Source organism: Daldinia decipiens (genome assembly GCF_022478715.1).
Source record: "Daldinia decipiens strain CBS 113046 unplaced genomic scaffold F4813scaffold_40, whole genome shotgun sequence".
Lineage (NCBI taxonomy): Eukaryota > Fungi > Ascomycota > Sordariomycetes > Xylariales > Hypoxylaceae > Daldinia > Daldinia decipiens.
In genome coordinates this window covers 89,383-115,483 of record NW_026054583.1, presented here as the reverse complement: position 1 = coordinate 115,483, position 26,101 = coordinate 89,383, and the positions used below count along the sequence as shown (strand labels likewise).

At 45.7% G+C, this 26,101-nt stretch overlaps 8 protein-coding genes across 8 annotated transcripts; 4 read left to right on the top strand and 4 right to left on the bottom strand.

The window, feature by feature from the left end:
• Nucleotides 1-53: 53 nt before the first annotated feature.
• Nucleotides 54-2,994, bottom strand: F4813DRAFT_233768 (mitochondrial carrier). The gene is made up of 3 exons (XM_049239951.1): nucleotides 2,261-2,994; nucleotides 998-2,191; nucleotides 54-915 (listed from the first exon to the last, which is right to left on the bottom strand). Exons 1-3 carry the CDS (start codon nucleotides 2,447-2,449, stop codon nucleotides 190-192), a joined length of 2,109 nt encoding a protein of 702 aa, XP_049096038.1. The 5' UTR covers nucleotides 2,450-2,994; the 3' UTR covers nucleotides 54-189.
• Nucleotides 2,995-5,166: 2,172 nt separating this feature from the next.
• F4813DRAFT_382858 (dipeptidyl peptidase III) lies at nucleotides 5,167-7,592 on the top strand (the record flags this gene model as incomplete). The annotated part of the gene is made up of 8 exons (XM_049245862.1): nucleotides 5,167-5,261; nucleotides 5,330-5,531; nucleotides 5,584-6,361; nucleotides 6,414-6,463; nucleotides 6,522-6,957; nucleotides 7,009-7,082; nucleotides 7,144-7,155; nucleotides 7,206-7,592. 8 exons carry the CDS (start codon nucleotides 5,167-5,169, stop codon nucleotides 7,590-7,592), a joined length of 2,034 nt encoding a protein of 677 aa, XP_049096037.1.
• Nucleotides 7,593-7,639: 47 nt separating this feature from the next.
• Nucleotides 7,640-8,881, bottom strand: F4813DRAFT_393017 (uncharacterized protein; the record flags this gene model as incomplete). The annotated part of the gene is made up of 1 exon (XM_049247356.1): nucleotides 7,640-8,881. One exon carries the CDS (start codon nucleotides 8,879-8,881, stop codon nucleotides 7,640-7,642), a length of 1,242 nt encoding a protein of 413 aa, XP_049096036.1.
• Nucleotides 8,882-9,564: 683 nt separating this feature from the next.
• On the top strand, nucleotides 9,565-12,489 carry F4813DRAFT_399435 (uncharacterized protein; the record flags this gene model as incomplete). The annotated part of the gene is made up of 6 exons (XM_049248173.1): nucleotides 9,565-9,674; nucleotides 9,731-10,410; nucleotides 10,465-10,767; nucleotides 10,844-11,396; nucleotides 11,463-11,795; nucleotides 11,853-12,489. Coding segments are annotated over 6 exons (2,616 nt in total), but the record flags the coding sequence as incomplete, so codon positions are not given.
• A 360-nt stretch (nucleotides 12,490-12,849) lies between these two features.
• On the bottom strand, nucleotides 12,850-14,829 carry F4813DRAFT_233639 (D-galacturonic acid reductase). Its single transcript, XM_049239950.1, has 3 exons — nucleotides 14,539-14,829; nucleotides 14,317-14,479; nucleotides 12,850-14,242 (listed from the first exon to the last, which is right to left on the bottom strand). Exons 1-3 carry the CDS (start codon nucleotides 14,605-14,607, stop codon nucleotides 13,179-13,181), a joined length of 1,296 nt encoding a protein of 431 aa, XP_049096034.1. The 5' UTR covers nucleotides 14,608-14,829; the 3' UTR covers nucleotides 12,850-13,178.
• Nucleotides 14,830-17,334: 2,505 nt separating this feature from the next.
• On the top strand, nucleotides 17,335-18,799 carry F4813DRAFT_233546 (aldolase). The gene has a single exon (XM_049239949.1). The coding sequence runs from the start codon at nucleotides 17,620-17,622 to the stop codon at nucleotides 18,604-18,606; it is 987 nt and encodes a 328-aa protein (XP_049096033.1). The 5' UTR covers nucleotides 17,335-17,619; the 3' UTR covers nucleotides 18,607-18,799.
• Nucleotides 18,800-20,305: 1,506 nt separating this feature from the next.
• On the bottom strand, nucleotides 20,306-21,852 carry F4813DRAFT_393013 (FAD dependent oxidoreductase; the record flags this gene model as incomplete). Its single annotated transcript, XM_049247355.1, has 2 exons — nucleotides 20,306-21,603; nucleotides 21,810-21,852. 2 exons carry the CDS (start codon nucleotides 21,850-21,852, stop codon nucleotides 20,306-20,308), a joined length of 1,341 nt encoding a protein of 446 aa, XP_049096032.1.
• Nucleotides 21,853-22,545: 693 nt separating this feature from the next.
• On the top strand, nucleotides 22,546-23,927 carry F4813DRAFT_372147 (glutathione peroxidase). Its single transcript, XM_049244678.1, has 3 exons — nucleotides 22,546-22,759; nucleotides 22,859-23,098; nucleotides 23,172-23,927. The coding sequence occupies exons 2-3, from the start codon at nucleotides 23,056-23,058 to the stop codon at nucleotides 23,636-23,638; spliced, it is 510 nt and encodes a 169-aa protein (XP_049096031.1). The 5' UTR covers nucleotides 22,546-22,759; nucleotides 22,859-23,055; the 3' UTR covers nucleotides 23,639-23,927.
• The last annotated feature ends 2,174 nt before the right edge of the window (nucleotides 23,928-26,101 follow it).

The window sequence follows — 26,101 nt, the reverse complement described above, 5'->3', positions numbered from 1 at the left end:
TGTTTTAGCTAATTACACAAGATGCCAAACTTGGCTATGACCACTGTCTACTTTGGTCGTCTGTAGAAAAAGCAAAATACAAGAGATCCCTTCGCTATGGGTCGCAAACGCCATTTTCATGCAATCGTCTCCCAAAACCATCTCGAAGGGGAATATTAGAATTGCAAAAATGTTCTACATAATGTATCATTAGGACTGTCCACCACCAAGGAATTTCGGTATTGTCTTCCAAGCCTGTTGGTCGGGGAGTTTGACGCGGCCGAAATTCTCATCAAGGTCGAGGATGATCCTGAGGGCGTTTCGGCTGCGAGCGTGGGGTGAGGTGACATCCTTCTCTTTGATGGTATCCACGACTTCTGCGACGCCAGTGTGGACTTGTTCTGGTTTTGGTTTTCCAGGGAATGGCAAGACGCTCTGAAGAACTTCGTAGGACGCAAGTGTGAAGCCGAACTGAGGGGATGATCGAAGGATACGAGCAGGTCCACCCTTGAAGAAAGCTCGGAAGCCTTCCTCCTTCATGATTGTAACTGCTGCGTGCCGGAGGCCAGTATAGCTTGTGTCGCCTTTACGTGCTTCAACCTGCAGACGGGTCTTGATCACATCACACGGTGTGGTTAGGTAAGCAGCAGGCATACCAGCAATGGCACCAGATGTGAGAAGCTGGAGGATTCCAAGCTTCTTGGTGCGAGATTCGCCAAAGAGGTCCTTCTTGAGGTGGTTGTATGTTGGGAAGTAGATTGCCGAGAACGGCACATCGCGAAGTAAGCAAGCCGAAGCACCTTTATAAAGCCCCGCAAGACCCAAGTTCTTAACAATCCACATTGCAGAGCGCTTCGGTGCACCTTGAGTGGTTTTCGCAACCTCTCCCTGAACTTGCAGTCGAATCTTGACAATCTCGAGAGGATTGGTGAAGACCTATCAATTATATATTATATTAGTCAAGTTTAACAATGTAAGGCCCTGGGAAAAGTAGTAGGATTAAGTAAGGTAGACTCACAACTTGGCAAGCACCAGCAGTACCACCTGCTAGAAGTTCGTATCCCCAAGGAATATGATGCGTCTTTGGGTCCGTGAAAAAGCCGCGGACGAGATCATTTACTGTAAGCTTGATAGCCTTTTCCGGAGCAACACCGACTAGCTGAGGCAGGACCCCAGAGTAGAGACCGCGAAAACCCTCGTTGGCGATAACCTTTCTGAAACAGTCAACAGAATTCTTGTAAAGCCTCTGTCCTGGATCAGCACCTCGTTGGTTCTGCATGCGGGTCTTGACTAGATCAATAGGATACACCATAAAGGCGCCAAAAGCACCAGCCCCACTTCCCAAGAGAAAGTTGTAGCCAGATTCAGCAGCTTGTAAGAGGAAGCTTTGCGTATTGCTCTTGGCCTTTTGCGATCCTAGACCATGCTGAGTCTGTTCCGCGATATTACGATATCTCCATAATGGATCTAGAACCTTGGCAAAGTCGATCAAACTCAATCGGCCAGACGGTTCATCCAAACTAGCGAAGTGGAAGAGGATATCAGCCTCCATCGGGGTGAACAAGGAGAACCGAGTGATTTTTGCTGCCTCGTTCAAGAACTCAGATCTGGTAATCTTCCCATCGCCGCTCTTCTTGCAAGCTTGACGTATAATTAACTCCACCAAGTCCATCTCCATGATCACGTTCTGAAAAGCTCGAACATTTGCGTATGAAATCCTGCTGCCGGTGGATATGTTGCAGAGGGAGGTAAGGTTGTCTAGGAGATGATCGGACAATTTGTGTTTTGCCGTCTCCAGGATGATTCTTGCAAAGTCTTCAGGGTCGATGTATCCATCTCTGTCCTTATCAAGAAGTTGGAAGGCTTGTCTGATTCTCTCACCCTGAAGACCACGGAGCATTTGTGAGAACTCAGAGTATGAAAGGGTATGGCGCTTGGATTTGTCACCAATGTAGAGCTTCGCCCACTCGCAGTCCCAGTTGAAGGGAATGCTGTCAGGGCCTTTGTTGTTTTCATATAGACGCCGAAAGTCCTCATACTTAACACTCCCAGTGCGGCCAACATCAAAGAGGCGGAATGCAATCTCATACTCGGCGTCGGGCTTCATCAACAGGTTCTCAAAGGCGGCCCAGTCGTTAATCATCACTTTACCGGCATCTTTGCGATCGGCGACGCGGAAGAGGAGTCCGTATTGATCACGGCTAATCTTGTGCTATAGAGAAGAGCAATAGATTAGCAATTGAGAGTTGGCTACCAGCCTAGAATATTTCTAAGAGCTCACGTAGTCTTCACTCGGCGGCGCAATAGCCTCAATGAACTCCTCTGGTCCCATATACAGCTCTCCTGTATGCTCATCCTTCTTGGCATTCTTTAGGAATAGGGCACGGTGAGATGCGGAAAGGTTGAAGGGCTCTGAGGAGCCGAGGAGGGTCTCTTTGACCGCCTCCTTCACAATTATAGTTTTGGACATTTTGCCGGTAGTTGGTAGTTGGTAGTTGGTTTGCGACACAAAAGGCACACCTCTCGGTGGTGGCAAAGCACTTAACCAAGGAATAAGACCAAGGAATAAGGAAGAATGTGGCTTATCGATTAGCGCGCGGGATTGGCAGATTGGCCAAGTCTAAGTAATAAAAAGTAATAATTCACGATTGTCGATTGTGGAGCGCCGATGTAAGGAGCGGACGGCACACAATCCGGAGAACCTGGGGTTCGGACAGGCGGAAGTATTAAAATAAAATAACGAAGGTGAAAGAAACGACGGAGAGAAACGTAAACATCGACGAGGAACGCAGTTAATTGGTATGAGGTCGAGGAGGACGAGGTAATTTTGCCGCAACAATGTGAGAATTGCAGTGTCGTCTAGGGAAAAAAAAAAAGTTCGCAGAGTGATTTAATTTTTCTAGATGGCGCGTGAGATCTGCGAACACGGGGGTAGTTACCAGTGGACAAACGTGGGTAGCATGACTAGCCGCACCTGCCCCAAAACTTAAATTTAGGTGCTTTAGGTGTTGTTCCTGACCGTAACTTCAGGTACCTAAGTATGGTCGTGACCGGCTCGGATTGCCGCTGTAGGTAAATTCCGGTCCTGCATGTAAGTTCTTATTCGCTTCATTGTTCCTCCGATCGATAAGACATGTCCAAGGGTGCTTATCGCCGAAACTCTCCTAATATCCTTCTGCCCTACGGCAGCGCTAAAGCTGATTTCAGTTAGGTCTTCTTAGTCCCGCATCTTACAAAAAATGCACCAAGCCGAGAGAAGGCAAAGAAGGATTCTCTGCCTTCATTATCCATGGCAGCTTATGGACAGAGTTTCGTTCCTGAAGATCACCCCTAGTTCCCCAGAAACCTCCTCTGGCCCGATCGAATGAGCGTGTTGCTTCTAATGGGGTCGGCGCCATAGTGAGCCTTCGGATCTAAGGATGAGTTCAAGTTTGTTGGGTGACATGTTAAGAATAAGTTAACTATCGCGAATTACCCCGTGGGAATCCAGTACGCAAACATGCCTTAGTGTGGTTTGCTGTATTGACTGTAGAAAGCTGTAAGATAGATTTCCGACCGAACGACATGTTCGACTGGATATATATACAAGATTTATTGATTGATTAAATAAGCCGGGGCTGATGTCAATCTTTCCTATGATAGTCGATGGAAAATTGTCAGTTATGCATTTCATACAATAGTTTGTTGAGTACTTATGGAGCTTAAACCCGTTGGGAGAAGAGCGCTGCCAGCAGCCTCCGAAATAAATCTCAATAATCCAATAATCCCCGCACACCTTTTCTCGTTGAATATATCGGACTCTATATCGGACACGGTGAAGTCTCTGGGGCGGGATAAAAAAAAAAAGGAGGTAAACTCACCAGGACAAGATATTAAACCATGCGTAGTGATATTTCGCAGCTTCTCCTCAACCGGTCCAGTTTCTAAAGAATTAAATTTAAGGAACTTGCTGTTTTCAATGCCACGCGGCTGGTTCCCTGGTTCATATATCAAACCGCCTATGTTACATTTCCCAAGAACCTCTTGGCGGGGGACCCCGTGTGTCCTCGGCAAAATACAACCGTCCCCAAGTCTGACGAGCAACGCATATTACATATGATGTGCATACGATCCTCGAGCGGTTAACGGCAAATTAGCCATAGCATATAGCACTGTATAAGGTGATTTAATATATACACAACGGCATATACCTGTAAAACGTAGTCGTCAATTCGGTTATGACCTACGAGTGGATGAACCCCCCTTTTCTTATTTTAGAAAGCTTCGTTAGCTGACATGTGAACGGAAATAACGATTTAGAGGGGAAATATGTAGGTGAGCGGCAGTACAATCCGATAAGATCGTCGTTGGGCTTTTCGATCCATTCGACAGTGCATATATCACATGAGATAGGTAAATATTCTTAGACGTAGTATACAACATGTCTGGAATATTTTAACTTGGTTTATAAAGCAGGCCGCAACTTATTGAACCAATGACTTACAGCTGCCATAGCTGTACTTCGGCCAAAATCTAATTAATATAATTTCAGACAACAAATTCCTTTGCATATAAACATAGACATCCCGAAAAGTCAACTAAGTGAGAACTGAAAGTCTTATAGTTACAACTAGTTTCAAAGTGCCTATTACGTAATAGTTCAATTCTTATAACAGCCTTCAACTACTGAACGCAAGTAGCTCACACAGGTAATACCGCTTATAAATAGGCATCCATCATCTATATGGGGATTTCTAATATGAAAAGAGTGATCCCTGATGAGAAAGTTTGGGCCCATAGATGCTAACTTTAAGAGTTTGATAGCATAGGTAGTTAGTTATCCATATTGATTCTATTTTTATTTTGGTATGACGGTCAAACAAATCCTGGCCGTTGTGTTTCGTATAGCCCTATCCTCTGATCTAGAAGGAAGCGAGGAAATTATATCTAAAGACTTCCATAGTATATTATAACCTAAGGTAGTTGTAAAATATCGAATAGTACGTTATTTTCAAGTGACACTGCAGATAAGCTACATCTGTACCTAATGTTTGCAGATTGTACCGCCAAATCTGCAGTGATTGCCCAACCCCGCCCTTCTCCTCCTAAGCCACCGAGTTCATGCTATGACTGAGCCTTGTACTTTCAACCCTCTTCTGTATCCGACTTCTTTAACCTGGTACAACGAGGACAGCTCTAGGAGAGAGTATGGCTACCCGTGTACAAATCTATAAGTTAGGCGTTAAGCCACTATTTGATAATCTATCCGAAAAAGAAAAGCTTTATAGTCACTACCTATCAAGGTCAATGAGTCTCAATATTCACTTCATCCAACGGTATGCATATTATTGATACTAACGGTCAATCCTAGGGCAGCATGGTCTGGAACAAGAATCATTCTTAGCCAGGTTTCCCCGGAATCTATTGGGATATTTGAATTCATAATGGAGCTTTATAGATCATGCGGTGGCGACTGGAATCAATTTTCAGAAGACTATGGAGTAGCTGTAGAGGACCTTGAAGCATTTCTCGAATTTGCAGCTACTTTCCTGTCGAACATCGGGAACTACTATGTAGGTTGTTCCCAAATATCTCAATGAGTATATAAGAACTAACTTCTTGAAGGGGTCAGGAGACCAGAAGTTCATTCCACAGCTACGCTCCGGTACAGTAGAGAAATTTGCCTCTCGATCATCCAAGCTCTTAGACCTCTATAGGAACATAGAGGGCTCTATCATGGCAATACCGCCTGTCACCCTTGGATATCCCGGCACCTTAGCCCAAAGCTCTTATTATCCAGGAGACTTAATGAGCAAAGAAGAAATCGCTCTCGTTTCGAGGCATATGGATGCCCATTCCGTACTACCCGAAAATACCAGAGTACGGAAAACTGGTGAAACTTCATTTGAGGTCCTTCAGGCTTCAATCATATCAACGGACCAAACAGAGCCCTTAGACATTACGAACTCATCCGCTAGCGTAAGGCTGGTCCGTGGTGATCATGCCGAATACCTAGAGAATATTTGCGAAAACCTGGCAAGAGCTACGGAGTACGCTGCGAATGATACCCAGAAGAAATTCCTAGCTCAATACATCGAAAGCTTCCAAACTGGCAACCTTGAAGCGTATCGGGAATCTCAACGGACGTGGATTACGGATAAAGCACCCAAAGTTGAGAATATTTTCGGCTTTGTGGAGCCATATCGAGATCCAGCTGGTATTCGTGCCGAGTTTGAAGGCTTGGTTGCCATCGCGGATGCCAATGAGACAAAGCTCTTGTCAACATTAGTCGGGAACTCCGATAAATTCATTCGACGACTACCTTGGGCTGCCGCCGAGAATAATGGAAAGGGGCTATTCGAAAAGTCTCTCTTTGAACCGCCTGATTTCTCCAGCATCCATGGTAGGAATCATCTGCTTTTACACTTGGTGATGTTGGAGTCTAACAGCTACAGCCCTCGCATACTGTTCTAGTATAATTTTCCCTGGAATCAACCTTCCAAATGTGGGCTTTTCCTCACCAGTTTCTAGTCCATATTCACTCACGCTTCAATTTTGAACAGTATAACGACATCCGTCAAGATGTAGGATTTAAGAACGTCATCATCGCAAATCGTATGATAGCTGAAAGTACCGCGATGCAATGGCCGTTCATCGACGACTCTGAAATTGAGGTTTTTCGGAAGCACAAGTACCCAGCGTACTATTGGTGGGTTGTGCTTCATGAGCTACTAGGCCACGGCACAGGTAAGATGATGATTGAAGAGTCGACTAACAAGTTCAACTTTGACTCCAAGAACCCGCCGATCAACCCTCTTGACGGGAAACCTATAAGAACTTGGTACAAACCTGGCCAAACATGGACTGGCCAATTTGGCGACTTGGCAACAACACTAGATGAGTGTAGAGCCGAGCTTGTAGGGGCTTATCTTATGGATGATCCAGAGCTGCTGGCTCTCTTCGGCTTCACAGATGAATCGGATATTCGATCCAGCGATTGTAGCTATACCCATACCTGCGGTTTCTACGTTAACCACTAATATCATCAAGTGACCTATAATCTCTATCAGCAGCTCGGTGTTGATGGTCTTCGAGCTCTCTCCAATTATAATGTCGATGGCATGGTGAGTTATCAATGCAGCAGAGAAGTATTTCGTTAACTTGACTTTGTAGAAATGGTGACAGGCTCATAGTCGGGTATGAGGACAGTTGAATTTTGGTCTTAGGAGAATGCTAATAAGTCGCAGGCTCAGTTCGCTATACTTAAATGCTTGCTCCGGTTCGGTCATGGATGTATCGATGTTCATCACGACATGGCTGGCAAGAAACTCAGAGTACTAGTCGATAGATCAATGATAGTAAGTCATGGAAAGAAGGCGCTTGGCGAGATGCTATTGCGCCTTCACGTATATCGTTGTGCTGCCGATGTTGAAGAGTGTAGGGAATATTATGAAGAACTATCCCATGTAGACCAAGAGTCTCTAAGGTGGAGGGAAACGGTTGTTGGAAATAAACCACCTCCGTTATTGAATGTACAGGCCAATACGTTTATTGGGGAAGGAATGGTTATGTTGAGGGAATATGAACCCACCATCGAGGGTATCATTCAAAGTTGGTATGAGCGTGGGGTTTAATTCAATGTGGAAGAGCAACGAGTAAAGATAATATTATCGTGAATATGTCACGAGCCAGCTTGCCGCAGATCTATTGCTAGCTGTGTAATTTGAAGTACAACCTGAAGAAACGCGAGGATCAAACCTAGTCCACCAATAATAATGACTGCCCAAAATGTCAACCATGATGCTGAATCGCGAGTGTCTAACCATAACTCTTTCCAGGACCGAGGCTTCCTATCGTCTAGATACATACTTAGAGCGACGAGCTGTGCTCTCAGATGTGGAAAATCTCGTGCTAGTTCATAACTATCACGCTCTTTAACCCCTGACAGTAAATCCAATCGCTTTTTTCCGCAGACCTCTAAGAGGAATCTGTCATGGCTATTCTTCGGTATGTGTTCAAAAGGACGCAACTTTCGAAAGGCTTTTCGCGATTTACGTTCTTGTCCGAATAAGAGTCTGTAGGAAATAAGGACCTCTCTGAGTAGTTCCGTCACATCCTGTGGTGTTGCCCAGTGGTTATTGTTAGGGAAGTCCGAAGTGCAAGAATGAATCGTAGATCGACCGCTACCTCTTGCCGATTGGCCGCCAAGGCTTTCCACACAGAACGATGGATAGCGAAATACATATAGAACGCGTGCATTCTTGTCGAGTTCTAGATGACAAGCCAAGCAGTCGGACCAACTTATAGTGATGCCGCCAATGGTTGTCAAGAGATATGCGTTCAAAGTTGAAGATTTAACAGACTTTAGTCGATTGAATGCCTTGGCCTCCTCAGCGTCCTCAAGAGTATTATAATTTCGCGGAATGAGCATTAAACCGAACCCTAAAAGAAACTCGGAGAGTCCTTTACTCTTGCAGACGCGGAATTGCTTGAGGCAGAGATGGCAGCTACTTCTGTGACCATTCATTTCGTCTGTAATGCAAAATTCGGATGGCGGGCAGGATAATATATCAGGTCGATAAAGCATAGTTTGCCAGCCGATAATCGAGAAAATCAAGTCAGTAGCTGACCTGAGTTGCCGGTCTTCTGATACAATGATACTACCAACCTCTGACAGCTGTTGAACTATGTCGTCGATACTTAAGGCCGCGTTGTTGGTAACTATCTCTGAAACTTTTAAGTAGATTGACTTTATTTCATTGAATGGGATATCTTCGGATTCGTCAACAAACCCCCGAACACAAGCATATAGCTGTATAGGTTGTTGGTAAACTTGGGTTCGAAGCCACCAGTAATACCATGGTAAGATACCCAGGTAGTGTGTGCTTCGAAATGCATCTTTGTCGCCGGCCGTTTGAACCATATTCTTAAGCCTAAAACAAGGATGAAAGTATAGCGCGAGGAAATATAATTACCTAGGTAGAAAGAGACGATCGCAAGATTACAAGTCGGTCTTGCAGATAATTCAGTTTACATGGAAAACTCGCCCGGGCTTTAGAAATGCAAATGCGGAAATGCGCACCTAACGTAAGGAAGACATTAAAGCCTCAGTAAAAAGTAATTATTAATTATTAATAGCTGAGTAGCAACTCTGGGGGCGGCTAATAGAGGTGTTCGGGAGCTGTTGGCTGCATCTGGTTGTCTCATGTCAAGTCTCCAATTGGTAGACATACCTCCCTACCTAGGTTGGTATCTAGGTACATACCTGGGTATGAAGTACGGAGTTGTGAGCCAGCCACTGCGATTCCAGTCCTGTAGGCTGGCTTCATTATGGCCCCTAGGTATGGCTCACTACCGTAGTGATAGAGGCGTTGAAGCTTGGTCACATAAAACCGGACAATATTACATGTAGACTTGTGCAGTACTCCTCCAATAGATGCCTTACTTGTAACTCTCACCGAGAGATAAGCGCCGAACGAGTATATGCGGTCACCACACAGCATACCTAGGCAAGTACCTTAGGTTTAGGTGCTTTATGATATATCACTTGGCGTTGGTGTATTATATTGTACAAGCCCTGTAGCTGAAACCCCGCATGGGTAGGTGTCATCGTTATCAATTTATTCCTCTCTTCTAGGTAATAAGTGTTTACTATATGAATCGGCTTCTATTGAAATAATCAATTGGCTTCAGCAAATCGTTAGCAAGATGGAGAAGTAAGTGTAATTATGTAGAGCGAGTCATCCATGTCTAAGAGACTAACCAAGAAAAGGCCAACTGAAAGTAGAAGTCCTCTGTGGCATCGAGCATTAGAAAGATATCGGGAAGAACTGGGAGGTAACGAAGATTATCGAGCGGTACATGAAGTACACTCTCTTGATGACCTCTTAAGTCATGTAAACACTCTCCAGACTACGCCATCTCGAGACAGGCAGGCGTTGGCGTCTATGAACAGACTTGCACCGAAGTTCAAATTCGTAGACGACTTCTCGGCTATCATTGCGCTAGCATTCGGAGCAGATGCGACATTAACGGCAGTGGTGTGGGGGAGTATTCGCCTTATACTAACATTAGCTTCCTCAGCAGGAGATACTCTTCAGGAGGTATTGGACATACTGGAAGAGCTCAGTTTGACCTTGCCGAGGTTTCGGGTTTACGAAGATACCTTGCCGATGAGTCGCCAGCTCGAGACCGCCCTGATCGACGTATATACGGAAGTTATATGCTTCTATGCAAGGACCATACATTTCTTTCGAGACCATCCCCACGTCCTATTACGACGGAATGCATGGGAGAAATTCCATACCGACTTCTCAAGGACGACTATGCGTATCAAAAGAATCTCTTCTATCGTTGAAAGTGAGGCCGACCTTGCCCGTATGAGGCTAGATGAGCACAAATACAAGGAGGTAATTGAATTGATGGATAATTTTACTATTAAAAGTGATGAAGGTTAACAAATTAAATACCATCATATCTTGTTTCTATAAAATAGTAGATTTTCAGGTCGTTCAACACTCCTTTCCACACTCCATAATGCTCTCAATCCCGGACAAGCACCATCTTCGACTAAGTCAGTAGCATTATTTGGCATGGGCGGAGTTGGAAAGACACAGGTGGCATTAGAATATGCCCACCAAAACGTAGGTATATACGATGTTATCCTTTGGGTACGGGCTGATAATATCATCACGCTTGGGCAAAGTTTTCGAGATATTGCCCTTGGCCTGCAACTTTACCAAGATTCAGATAAGATAAAAGACTCGGCAGCAGCAATTTGGAAAGTCAAGAATTGGCTAAATAATGCATGTATGTTGCTGTGGCTTTGCACCTAGTTCATGAACCAGAAGCTGATAAAAATTATAAGCACTCCACTGGTTAATAGTGTTCGACAATGCTGATGATCTACAAGCCATTAAGATAGCGTGGCCTGGGAGTTCTCGTGGCTCAATACTTCTAACGACTAGAGACTTCGATGTTGCAAACAATCCCGCAGCTCAGTGTTTACAGGTGGAATCATTTGACGATACCGAAGGCTCTCTGATGTTGTTACGACAAATTGGACTAGATTCGTCTGTTGCAGAGAACATAGAATATGCGACCGTGATCACTCAAACCCTTGGTGGCTTGCCCCTTGCCCTAAGTCAGATTGGCGGCTTCATAGCACAGAGAAGATTGGGATTGAAAGATTTCCTTTCCCTCTACGAGCGCAATGCCACAAAGATCGATGCGAGAAAGACTATCAAAGATGACTACGAGCACACCTTAAATACCGTCTGGGACCTGTCCTTTCAGAAGCTCCCCAGCAATTCTACTAGATTATTAAATATGCTGGTTTTCTTCGATCCGGACGCGATAGACGAAGCCATATTTCTGGAAGGATCACAGACAGAGTTCGGAATTGAAGAAGATTTTGGCTTTGTGGCAGACGAGATGGAGTAAGTTCACATAACATAGACTTGTCTTTCGCCTAAATAATCCCCTTTAAGTGCTAACTAGAGCAGCCTCGGAGATGCGGAACAGTCCCTATTACAGGCTGCGTTGATCAACAAGACGATGGATCAGCCAGTACTTACTGTGCACCGGCTAGTCCAGTCTGCCGCTATTCGCAGAGTGCCAAATTCAGACCGGCCAAGATACTTCGATGCAGTGATTCAACTCCTCTCCTGGGGCTTTCCTGATACTTGGAGTAGAGATGTAGGTCATCAAATAAATGCCTGGAAGAAATGCGAAAAGTGCCTACCACATATCGGGCATATTGCTAGACTATCCAAGAAACACGATATTCAGCCAAGGAATGCACAGCAATATGCAGAGCTCCTCCTCCGTTGCAGTTGGTAAGTAGCTACTTATCCAATGCTACCTTACCAAAACGAAGGCTAAACGAATCGCAGGTATCTTTATGAGCGTGAAACCTATGATGTCGCGCGAAGTCTAGTAGATGCTGCTGTTCAGACGTTCGAGGATAGATCGACTCTAGCATATGCAAGTGCTATTGACCTAGCTGGGCTAATTGATCTAGACTTATGCCAGCCATCACTTGCGCTCAAGCCGTTTAAAGAAGCTCTAGAACTTCGTAAGAAGCAACTTGGGCCAGACGATCCGTTCATTGCTTTTAGTCTGAATAATTTGGCACTTGCGTACACTGAGATGGGAAACCTAGAGGAAGCATATTCTACGCACCAGCAAGCTATAGAAATCAGGCTCCGTACTAACAGCGATAGAATCGGTAACTCATACAGCAATATGGCCAGCTTACTGTTACGAATGGGCAAGCCAGATGAGGCCGAAGAGATGCTTGGGAGGTGTCCCTCTTTAAAAGACTTCACAGACGAGACTTTCCTGAATACGGGTAACCCACGCTTCTCTGGTGATATGGTGCTCCTGTCCCGTATTCGACTTAGACAAGGGCGCATAGACGACGGTCTGCGACTAGCATCTAAAGCGCTCGCGTTTCGTCAAAAGCTTTTAGGCAATCGACTAAAGACCTGTGATTCCTTATACGATGTAGCATCTATCTTGCACCTATAAGGGCATTCTGCCTCAGCCATATAAGTCAAATCTTCATCTCCATTTCCAAGCTTGGGCGCGTTCGTCAGCTAATTTCGTCGAAGCGAGTTTCTGAGGCAACTAGTAGACATTTCGGAGTCTTTGAACGAAGGTAAGGGTCAACTTGCTCGGGCTCTGTATAAATTGTCAGTCTTATACGCAGAAAAGGGTGCGTTGTCAGAGAGCCAGGCTTGTAAAGAACGGGCTTTGGAAATTAAGGGACATTTGCGACCGGAAGACAGGGAGCAACCTTTCGAAGAGGAATATTTTTCTTAACTAACGCTATGGATGTTATGGTAATCTGAGGTTCGGAGGTGCTATAGTATAAAATCAAATATACAACCCCACCATACAGAAACCTTGGGAGTATTGCCAATGCCATAATAAATCAGCGTGGAAACATGGGTGAATTTAGGGAAAGAGATATGTAATCGCTGAGGGCTTGATTATTATAGAGCGACATACCCCTATTTTTGTTTGGATCGCACAGATCAGGTTTTCTTTCGACTGAGAAAAATAAACATAAAAAGCGAGAACTACGGTCTTCCATAATTAACTTTGTATGCTAACTCAGGTATATTAATGAGCATACATAAAGACTATCGAATTCCATTGTCCGGAAAGGAAGATCCTAAGACCTGGTATCGAGATACTTCCCCACGGTTGGGGTATTATACTAATTTCCAGAAGCCGTCCTTGATTTCAATCTTGATCTCCCTATCCTCATCTATACTACGCCGACCGGCCTCTAGGATAGCTGTCGTCGCGATTGTGTTGTTCAGCGTTGGAAGTCCTCTCGCATCCAGATCAGCGGGCTTGAGTGCCCCTGAGTTCACCGCTCGACATCCATCTACAAACTTCTCGAAGGAGATATAACCGTATCCGGTCTGGCCTCCGAAGTTACCCTCTTCGTCGGGTGCGTATTTCATATAGAATGGGTTGTACCACATAAGCTGACCTGCACTATCGTCCGCAACGTCGTACCCACGCTTAGCCTGATTAATACGAATCTCGCCACTTGATCCCATGTAGTGGAAGTACTGGTTAGAGTGCACGCCGGCTTTCTGCGGTGCAGTCCACGATGCCGTATAAACTCCTGTGGCAACTTTGCTTGTGTCGCCTTGTTTCTGCCAGGTAACCATAACCGTGATGGTGTCCTCGGTAGCCTCATTGCATCCAAGACTGGTGGCAATACCTTTCGCAGCTGAGGCTGTGACCTTTATTGGAACAAACCCGAGTTGTGAAACCATCGAGTCGCAAATATCTATGTGGTGGCTGTTAAGATAGTACGAAATATCAGAGTCGACACCGGCCCACGCCTTGAAGGTTTCCAGTTGAGACTTTGGTTGCGACATGTAACTATAAAAATAGTTGAATTCGCCGAGCTTCTGCGCCTTGAATCTAGCGTCTGAGTATGCTGGATCAAATCGCTTATGATGTTCGATGTAAACATATACATTATGCTTCTTGGCGGCCTCTATCAGGCCTTGGTGGTGTTCTAATGTCTTCACAGCAGGCTTGGTTATCAGGACATGTATTCCGCGCTCAATTGCGTATAGAGCGATTGGATAGTGCGTCGTATCAGGAGTGAATATAGTAATGGCATCACCTGGTTTCAAGGCATCAATAGCAGCCTTGTAAGCATCGGGGTCCTTGACGTCGTTCTCCGGATAGGAGTCGAAGGAGCAGTCCAAGCTATTGTAGATTTTTGAGATATTAGTATCGAGATGTTGTCCTACTCATATTAGTGTCTATTCAACTTGTTGATAGCCTCTTTACACTCAGCCTAGGATTAAGAGGTGAGCTCACTGATAGCTGGGAATTTGGTCCCGTTTGTTCCCACCATGCTCAGTTTAGCCACCTTTCCCCTCCTTCGGAGATCAAATAGAGTCAAGCCGACGACTCCTACCTTCTTATCCGACCCTGAAGCACCACCACCGACAAACCCAGTAGTATATTCGCCTGTTCCGACCTTAGGGCACGTCAGTTTCGAGCAACGATCTGCTAAGCATATGCCATAGTGATACGCACCATCAACACATTTAGTGGCGAGGGGGAATCTGTCGGTACAATTGCCGACTTGATTGCTTCTGCTGCCATTTTGATGGGTTGTCCTGCAGGTCAAAAGCGGTTGGACAAAGGTAGTTGTGAGATAACAGCCCGGAAATCCAAGAGGAACCTTGGGAGAGCCGAATAAAATAAGAAGACAGATCAAGATGAAAAGAGACCGATTCTTGTATAATTTACGTCTAGGTAGTCTTATAAACTTAGGTTCATGTAACTACCTCCTGTTTCGGTATCTCAGTTACGAATGTCTTGTTAAGCTTAAGCTACCTAGATACCATACCTACCCCGGCCTAAAGAGAAACTACCTATAGACGGAATAATTGAGGGGCAGTTGGAGAAATAAATCTTCAGGGTCCGACGTAGTGTGTATGTAACCGTTCAAGATGTATCGATGAGCATAAATAAGAGGAGTAAGCCGTCATCGTAGGGTGTCAATTACGTCTCTTTACTAGAACTTGAGAAGGAAGTAAACTATTATTTATAGTCTACCATTTAAGTAGTTCGTTGTGTATACATAGTTGGATAAACTAAGTGTGCTCATCATGGTAAATAAATGAGGTATGAAGTAGATGTGCGCGGTCAACATTAGTACATTAGTACTGCTAAGAGACCTTTTAACCTTCTTGGATATAATACATGTACTTTACTTACATAGAGGTACCCCGCCCCCACTCGCTTGGCGACACGAGCAAGAGCCCCGCCTCCCCCACTAAACATTTGCCCACGGCCTAGGTACCTACCTGAAATTTGATTGCCCCGCGTTTGGTGGGGCAACTTCTCTTCAAGACAGAAGCCCAGTGAGCGTCGGTCCATCATTGGCAGATTCAGCGAAGTACCTAGGTACCTCCTAGGTAGGTATCATGCCCGTCCTACCAAATTTATCCTCTTTTCAAATCCAAAAATTTCAAACGTCGAGATAACAATGCGGAACTACCTAACATCAAGCATTATTAATCCGGTTAAATAAAATAGACCGCATTTCTTAAAAAGCAAGAGAAAAGGACGAAGGTATATAACTATACAAAAATATTACCTGGGTACCTAGGAGCTGTTGGGTCCATAAGGTACGCAGAGTCACATCCTCACATCCTTACACCGTTACATCACACAAAGATCACCAAAAACAGCAAACGTGGATTCTGGAATATTGCTCGAAGGTGGGAGAGACAGAAGCTTTCTACATAGCTTTAGTTCTAGCCTTAGTTGGTCTTGGCTACATCAAAGCGTCTTGCTATCTCTTCACTGGAGGAAAAACTACTAATATGATTATTCCGTCGTATCTATACCACATTCAGCCTGGCCTGCAGAAGACGCCAAATCGAGTACATGTAGGTGGCTACCCCAGGAAGTCCAGAGAATGGAAATCAGCAGTTTTACATACATTTGAACTGCTTGTTCATCCAGCAGGTCGACGGCTATCGCTGTCACCCTCCAACCTGAGGTGCCACCTACTTCATACTACATACTACATGCTGGTAAGATCAGTGGCGTTTAGTCCGAGGAGACCATCCAACGGCCTATTCACTTACACTAGGTACACATACCTTAATACCTACCCTGTACGAAGTACCAATTACCCATCTCAGGAACCTATACAACCCTACCTACCCATGTCCTGGATCTGGAGTCGACTTCGTGTGCTCCACAATGCGGCAACCCTTCTTTCTCCCTTCTCCCTTCTCCCTTCTCCCTAACCTAGGGCGAGCTACTTCACATATCGACTAAGCCCCCCGCAAAGGTTACCCTCCAACAATCCCTCGGTTCTGCCAAGTGGACGGCATACCTCGACCCATCTTCTATCTGTTGTCTGTTGTCCTCTCCAAAATCTCGAAGCTCCCTCCCGGGGCTTTCCTTTGGAGGGTCACAAGACGAGTTGGCCAGCACAAATGACGTCTTCGTCAACTATGTCAACTCTCAAGCACAACCGCGATCACCTCGACAACTCATCATCCGTCATATCTCCCTTTTCGGTTTCGGTTTTGATCTATTCTTCATTCTTTAAAGCCGCGTAAGACACGGCTTTCTCGGCTCTTCTAGTTACGTCTAATCATGTGCTTTGGTGACGACAATGCCGCTCATCAACCATCCCTCAATTTTTACCGGGTCCTGATCGACCCTACTGCAGATCCTCTCGATTCCCATCAGCCCAGTTTCTAATCCAATTTGGACATGTTGCTTAGGTTTAGCCAATCATAGCATGGCTATAAATGCCACTGCAGCTAATCTCGCACAACATGCAGTTACCTAGCTGTCTCTTAACTTATTCTTTGTATGAGCAGCTGCCGAATAGGGCGCAATCTCTCTTCAAGGGAGCATTCAACCGTCTCTAGTTCCTTGCCTTTTCCCCCAAGTTCCCAATTGCACTTTTGTGAGCCATGCGGCCGAAATTCGTTGGGTAGCTTCATAACAGCCCGACGATTTTATGTGCGGAACGGTATAATTCATGGCTGTGGATTATATGCATGGCTCCCATGATCTATTACGATATATTACCTTTGATATAACCCCGAGGCGCGTATGACCCATCTGTCCTAGGGCCGTTGAAGAATTCGGCTCATCCACAATCCACTTTGTGGCTTTTCGATCCCATAGACATGGGCTCTTTTACTACTCGGTACCAGTTCGTTTCCATTAGCTCCTTTTTCTAAGGGGCATCTCGGGTCCAAGAGGCAGCCAGTGTCGCCTTCTTCGGACCAATGTCGTTGCGAGCAAAATAGTAGGAGCTAGTAAGACGTTGCTGACCCACACCCTACAAGGTATTAATTGCATGCAACTTAGAGGATAGAAGCCATTATGTTATGAGAAGAAGAAAAAAGAGAGCATTCCGTTGCCGTCCGTCGAGTATTGTTCTTCGAATGTTATAAATATAGCTACGCGTCCCCTTTTCTTTGCCGTTGTTTTTCTTTTTTCGGCGCCCCTTTTCGTGGTTATCCTCCCTTCTTCCCTCTCTCCAAGCTATCTATACTCGGTATATATCGGTCCGTAAATCTAGTAGCAATATTATCATTACTCTTGTTTCTGTCTTTTGCCATTCGATCCTAAAACATGACTGCCTCCAACAGCGCCGAGGTCAATGGTCACACGACCACGAGACGACCACTACCATGTGGTATCTATGCTCCCACTATGACCTTTTTCGATCCCGAGACCGAAGAGCTCGACATCCCTACTATCAAAAAGCATGCCGAGCGTTTGGTTAGAGATGGACTAGCTGGCTTGGTCACTATGGGTTCCAACGGGGAAGCTATTCACTGCACACGCGATGAAAAGGTAGCCGTGACACGTGCCACCAGAGAGGCTCTGGATGCCGCGGGTTTCACTACAACGCCAATAATCGTCGGAGCTACGGAGGGTAGCGTAAAGGGGACTATCGAACTCTGCAAGGAATCTGCAGCAGCTGGCGGAGATTACGTATTGATACTACCCCCAAGCTACTTTCGTGCGCAAATGGACGAGGAGGCTATAGTCGGTTATTTTACCGCTGTAGCAGACGGAAGTCCATTACCAATTGTCTTATACAACTACCCCGGCGCAGTTGCCGGTATCGACATGGACTCGGATCTCCTCATCAAGCTTGCCGAACATCCCAATATCATTGGAACAAAGTTCACATGCGGCAGCACCGGCAAACTTACTCGTGTAGCACTGGCCACCAACGCAAAGACCCCTACCTCAGAAGGTAGTGGATATATGGCGTTCGGTGGCATATGCGACTTCACAGTCCAGACATTGGTATCAGGAGGAAGCGGAATCATTGCAGGCGGCGCAAATGTCATGCCCAAGCTTTGCGTCAAGGTATGGAATCTATATGCCGAGGGAAAAATAGACGAGGCCATTGCGTTGCAGAAAGTACTCTCACGGGGTGACTGGTTCTTGACCAAGGCGGCGATCGCAGGCACAAAGCAAGCGATTCAGTCCTATTTCGGTTACGGCGGCTACCCCCGGCGTCCGCTCAAGCGTCTCGAAAAGGCCAAAATCGAGTCCATAGCGGAGGGAATAAGGGAAGCGATGGAAGTCGAAAAGTCACTGTAATGGCAGGAGACGGGTTACCGGGATCTTGGTCTGAAACCCGCAGGAACTGGCTTTAAGCCGTCAATATTAGCCGCGTGGCCGTTGATCCCCTATTCTTGGAAAGTGCGGGGTTTGAATCCCGGCATGACGGATGAGGCTCTTGGAGGGTGGAAAACCCTTGAATTCCCAATTCTCTCTCGGCCGACTAGGCCGCTGACCACTGACCACTGACCACTGACCACTGACGTAGGTGTGATTACACGTACGCATACATGAAAAACACATGATACGTTTCACAGAACTTAACGTCTCTCTATGCCGCTTTTTCGGACATTGATCAGAGCCCTGGGAACGTTCTTTAGTCCTAACGATCCTCTGTTTCTGATGAAGAACCACTGGTTCCCTCCATGTTTACTAGGTATTTAGCAACCGCACCCTATCACCAAACGGGGAGGAGGAAAGCAGCTGGTCACCACCAGCTGATAAATCCTACTCTTGTCCTGCTACTACTAGCTTCAAGTCGGTCTTGCTGGCCGCAGGGCCAAGCGAGACGTCTCTTCTATGTCTTTATTAGCATAGCAAATACAATATCAAACATATTATACCGTCATCATAGCGAGCGTCTTCGCCGAGGAGACAGGGTAAACATAGATCTACCGTATATGCGACCAACTCTGGGGAGCAACCGTTTGGAAGCGGGAAGCGGGAAGCGAAAAGCTCACATGCCACATTTTCCATTTCCCATTTCCCATTTCCCATGGAACTTTGTAAATACCGCCTAGTACCTATGTACGTATTAGCCTCGGGAGGGCGTAATATACGTAGCATCTTGCAACTCTGGCTAGGACGTATAGCATGTGCGCACGTATCACATATATTATTCGAAGGAGTGACGTATCACACCCCCTAGCCTAAGCTTTTATTTTCCCGGGGTCCCATCCCTTCATGCGTCTAGGGTCCTAAGGGTCCTCGGGGCAATGAGGAGGAGCTAAGGTTGCATGTATTTTGGGCACCACGCGCGATATACCTCGCGGCGATCCGTAAGGCATTAATCCCTGGAACGTCACATACCCCACGGGGGTTGTTGTTTTCCCACAATAGGTACCGGGGCCCCTCCCCTCACCTGCGCTCCCCGCGTTGCCAGCCTGTCCAGGCGTACATGTACCTTCTTTCGCGGCTCGGTCCGACCCCCTTCGTCTAGATAAGGTCGGTCACCTGCCCCTATGTACCTATCTTCTTCTTGGCGGCGACGGCGGCAACGAAATAAAATAATAATAGCCCTCCCCTCAATATCATAATGCTGAGGGTGCTACACGCGCGAAGCTCTAGTAATACGTACGCGACCTTTTCTCCAAATCCTAGGTCGGGAGCACATATTTTCTCCCTTCTCCCCTCCTCCAAACCCCACACGTGCAAGCGAGATAAGCTAATCATGATGTACGTCTTAAACTTATTCAGCCTCTCCCAAAATATGGTGTGTAGGTAGGTTCGACGTATCATGCGGGATGTACCAATATTATCCGTCCCTTAGTCTCTCGCTTCGTGCCGGACCTTACACACATGTACACCTACCTCCACGCACGAGCCCAGGGACGAGGGAAACACAAACCCCTTCAGTGCCATCATCCCACGCGTCTTGTCGTCATAGTCGTCCCACGTGTTTCTTTTCAGGTTGTCCTATTGATATTTTCCTCTTTCCTTCATATCCCGCGCCGTCCTATCATACCTTGAATTTCCTCGGATCCAGCTCAGCAATATCAGCACTCCTAGCCTCTCCGTCAAAAATAAACTCGCTCATGAGCTTGCCTGTTGCCGGACCGTTCTGAATTCCCCAGCAGGTATGACCCGACGCTATCCATAGCCGGTGGACCGAGGTACTTCCAATAAGCGGCGTGCTCTCCTTGCCAAAACGCATGTGCCGCGGGAGGTAACAGGCTTGTTTTGCAGCGATAGACGCAGAACCTAGCAAGGGACTTACAGTACCAATATACGATATAAGATCGTCGCACTGTGATTCATCGCATTCGACCTGGTCGGCGGTAGCCGGCAACGGTATTATCGAGTCCGGCTCGCCGCATGCGTATACCTCTCCGCCCGGTCGCGCGTAGATCTCGGGGTCCACGTTGCCCTTGTGCTTCCGCTTCTCACCCCGCGCCGCTCTGTGCGCCGGTACCCAGTCGTTCGGCAGCGAGATATCGGTGAAGACAGCGTATGGGCTGACATCCGCCGCGAACACGACGCTATGTGCTCTTAGACCCTCTACTTTAGTCTTTGGCCAAAGACGACCCGTCCACGGACCCGCGGCCAATATGACATCTGTCACACCTTCCAATGTCCGCGTCTCGCCCGTAGCACGATCTAGGTATTCAACATTCGAGACAGCCATCTCGGACTTATTCAGACCGATGCTCGTAACCATACTGTTAACGCGTATTTCGGCCCCATGCTCATGCGCCAAGGTTGCCATCGATGTCGTGAATTGGTAAGGGTGCACCTGAGCCGTCTCAGTGAAACCCGGCAGTCCCATCTCGGCGTATTCGCGCACCAAACTAGGATTAATCCAGTCAAGATCTTTAGGTAGAATAGAGTTGTGGAGTAAAGAGGCTGCCTTCTCGTCCTGCTTGGGTAACTTTTGCCATTCTACCTGGGTATCCGCTATAAGATCGTCTTGTTCGTCTTGCTGTTTGATGACGCCGCGACTGGTCCTTTTCCTCGTCTTGGTGGAGCCGTCCGGAGGCTTCTTGTTCCCAACCCTCGCCGTGAGTTGTCCACATCCGAGTCGCCTATATCCCCATCTCTCGGATCCGCCGTGCTCGGCTGCGAGCTCGGCGTGAAGGTGATAGGAAAGTGGGACTAGACATGCTGGGTAAGCCCAAAGACCAAGTAGACCGCCAGCCTTCCCAGATGCTGCAGATGCTATTGATGTGGCCTCGAGAAGAGTAATGTGATGAATCGAAGGGATATAGGAAGGATGTCGGGTTAGATAGTAGGCTGTCGTCGTGCCAATAACGCCACCACCTTAGAGATCTGAATTAGTCATTAGGTACTACCATATGCAGTAGTAGTGCGCCTCTCCAATGTTGATCACGAACCAATCAAGCAAGGATGTTTGCGTGTGCAATGTGTAGTGTGTGTATTGAAGGGTGCAAACCCAGGGGCACGGATACAAACCCGAAACTGTAGAAAAGTATCCGAGCAGAGTGAGCAGGGTGAGACAGACTCACCTATGATCACGACATGTCGCGGTTGAGGTATACGAGTGTCCATAATAGATAATAGTAAGGTATTTAACACGGCCAAGCCAATAGTCATTCGAGGACTAGGACAGCTGATGAAAGCTGGAATTAGACTTTCCTAAGTGACCAGGATTTACATGCTAAGTAGGGCCACTATATGGGTAACTATATGTAGAATATGTAGAGGATAATACTGTTACCCTCGAATAAACTCGCAGCCTGTGGACTGCAGACTGACTGTGGACTGTGGACGTGGAGCTTCTTCGAATCTACCCGTCGATTTGCAGCGGCTGCTACCCGGGTTCTAATAGACGCAGCACGTAGTATATGCAATACATTCGACTAACGAGTATCAATTCATTAACTTTTAATAGGTAGAGGTTTGATAGACAAGGTGGCTTGACGGAAGAGTGGTTTAATTCTCTAGCGACGGGAAACACGGGGAAAACGGGAAACATATGTTGTTAATGAATAGTTTAATGAATAGTTAATAGTTAATGTTCATGATAGAATGTAGCTTAGAATTAAGACGACATTGGACAATCGCTCCTTACTGATCAGGACGCAGATAAGGTTATAGTACCTAAGTACCTAAAGTGGAGTGGATGGACCTGATGAGACTACCGGGAAAACAGCAGCTCCGGAATACGAGGCCCAAGCTCCTAGAAGCTCTCAATTCTATATTTGATTGGCCCCGCAAGCTTGTAAGACCCGCCCGCATTAACCCGCATTGACTTCCTGCCGAGGCTCCAAACTGTAATTGTTACGTCGATATGTTGCACAAGCTTTTATCATCGTCAGGAACCACTTTCAAAAAAAGAAAAGCCGAGGGGTTAAAAAGTCACTAGGTTAGCTCAACAGTTGTTCTTTACTAGCAAAACGAGAGAAATGAACAACTTAACCTAGGTACAATAATTAAACCAAAAACAAAATAACAGGTAACTAACCAACCTAACCTAGAGTATTCATGAGAGTCATTATTATAAGGAACTGGTTTCCAATTCATCATCCAACATTTAGTAATCTTATCTGCAAAGTGACCTCATCACCATCATCTGGACTACACGCACAGAGAAGAGCTTTGTCATCTATCGTCCAATTAGTGAACCTCGGATACCCCGCCAACGAAGCTACTATCACGAGTCGCGCCATCTTAACTTCGGCTTCGTCGGCCAATATCCCGCAACTACAGAAAACCCAAATTCCCAAAGTCAACATCAGCTCAATCACCACAATGGCTTCCGCTACGACAATCTACGACTTCAAGGTCAAAGATAGTGCGTAACTCGTAGATTACAACTTACAACTTAACGAGAATATAAGTTAACCATTCTTACTTTATCCCAACAGAGAAGGGTGCCGAACTGCCCCTAGCCGACTACAAGGGCAAAGTTGTCCTAATCGTCAACACGGCGTCCAAGTGTGGCTTCACTCCGCAGTACGCCGGGCTCGAGAAGCTATACAAGGATATCACTGCGAAGCACCCAGATGACTTCACCATCCTCGGCTTCCCCTGCAACCAGTTTGGCGGCCAGGAGCCCGGCACCGACGACGACATCCAGAGCTTCTGCCAGATCAACTACGGTGTCACCTTTCCCATCCTAGGCAAGACGGACGTGAACGGCGACAAGGCCGAGCCGTTGTTCGAGTGGATGAAGGCCGAGAAACCCGGCCTCCTCGGCATGAAGCGGGTCAAGTGGAACTTTGAGAAGTTCTTGATCGGCAGGGATGGCAAGGTCAAGGAGAGGTGGGCTAGTACCACGAAGCCCGAGAGCTTGGAGGCGCCCATCCTGGCGGAGCTCGAGAAGAAGGCGTAAGTCTTTGCTTGTGCTTGGAAATCTACCTTTCCAGCGTCTTATGGCCGTTCTATATGTATGTACGTGTTGACGATTCGCCCTTAGAGTGGCTATGATATAATAACATGAGGCGATCTCCTCTTTCCGGGAAAAACATGAACGGATTAGATTTACTTACAAGTGACAATTCTATTGTTCTCGTTTTATCAAGCGCATAATAGTAGAAACGCATACGTCTGGAAGGTGGTTTTTACGAAATCCGGTGTCTTAGCAACAGCTTCTCCATAGAATAATAGAACTCGAACGTTCCATATTACCCGAGACTTTCGTATTAGTCACAAGCCAACGTTTCTCGTTCCAAGTATTAGATCCCTGGGCAAATAGGTACATATATATGAAACTATTTCCGGTCGTTAAACGACTTAAATCAGGCCGGTTCATAAGTCTGCATTTGCTTGAAGTAATTCTACCTGCCCAATCCCGTGTCATCTACAAGTGATTTTATGCTACCGCCTCTCGGCCACACGCTCAAAACACTCTGGTGATTTCATGTTGTTATACTAGAGAGTAACGGCAAAATTAATATCTGTGATTGTTCGTAAGTCCAGATGTATATTTTACATTCGTACCAACATTGAACCAAGATCCATGATGGTTAGTGAACACAATTTAAATAAAATATGTTGATAAGTATAATTTCTAATAACATACCATATAATTATTATAAATTAGCCTACCGGATTACAGAAATATCATACCTTGGATACTTAATTCCATATTCACTCTAGCAGATATACAGCCAATCAATATTAGCCCTGGAGGTACACCTTGCTTGTATGAGTTACAAGCGAAGCATGCATCTAAACTTTTGATTGTTTCTACAAGCTTATTAGGTAGGTACCTGGATACTTATGGCCTGGGTTACGCTTGTTGCTAAGTATTGCAAACAAGCTGTTGTCGAGAAGTACATCCTGCTTCCCGGTTGCTAGGCATCCGTGATAGACATAAGTAAGGTTTTGACAACCCGTTCTTCCATCTCTTATCAGTTGCTGCGAAACCAAATGGCCGTGGTGCAACAGTCATTCTGAGATAGAGCCAGAAATAATTCCCCGAGGAGTTTTTCGTAGGGCTTGGGTTCGATTCACTCGCAGGGCGGCAGGCAGGCCAACTGTTCAGGTCAAATGCGATATATTGATTCCCAAGTTCCGATCTTTTTTGTCTTTCTTTTCCATTGTCTTTTACATCTTATTTTGCTATTTCGGGGGTCCCCCCTTTTCTTCTCTCCCTCTTTTCATCATTGTTACTTCATTTCTTTCCTTGAATTCTATGTTGCAAAGTAGATAATGGCTATTCCAACTTGAATTTATGAATATCTTTTACCTTAGTTATCTGTACTAATTTCAAGCATGGCCAGACAATCGCCAATTGGGACATACAATATAACATACATATCTGTTAATCCTGATTAGTTATTACTTGTGCTTCTACGAAAAGGCTATCTTATATAGGCTGATAACGTATGAATTTTAGTAGACACATCCAAAAATGAATTTGCAGAATTGTTAAGTAAGATGTTGTCCAGAAAAATGAGTGAATAACGATAAGCATATTATATTTCGTAACCTTTGTAACTAATGAGCTTCTTCGGATACACGGTTTGGGAAAACAGGATTTGGCACAACTCCAGGTCTACCATCCCAATTTCAACAACCCAAGTAGAATGAGTACCTCGTCTTATTGATAATTACTTTAGCACGACACGATAATAGTGTGTTTAAATACTTAGCATCATAGCATTTATATTCGTAAACTGGTTGTTTCGCTACAATCAACAAACTTAAGAAGCCATGAGCCTTGGTTAAATAGGTATTCAGCTGATATCTGAGACGAATAGATACCTAATATTCAAGGAACTATAGTCCTCGACTGCCTTTTCTTTTTGTCACTCAAGAAAGTTTTATTGCCTATGGCATCGTCCTCACTCCCGACTGTCGTTGTCATGAGCGGCTAACTACACTTCTCGAAAATGTCACTTCTATCGGATAATAGCAAGATACAGGATTCGGCGGCTCTGATATCCTAGTAATCTCCTAATTAATGTCAGGGCTACAGTTATCGCTGTGATATATTTCATCATAAATAGGTCTATGCTGGGCACGATACACTGCTTGGTTGCTCTGTTTGGGGGTTCTACAAATTGAAGACTATCATGTCAGTCAAGAGGTTAGGGTTAGGAAAGCAAGGAAGTATAAGATCTATCTTATCGGATTTGTTCAATTAGATGTATCAAAATTGCGTGATGACTTCTTTCCAAGTGCTTTCGTTATCCCGTGGTAGACATATCATAATGGTATTGGCATTCAGTATAGGAACATCAATGTTTCGAGAGTAATTAGACCTAGCAAAGCTTTTGAGCTAAGAGAATACGAGTTAACTGAGACGGATGCTCGGGGACAAGGTACCACACCTTGTCGAAACTCAATT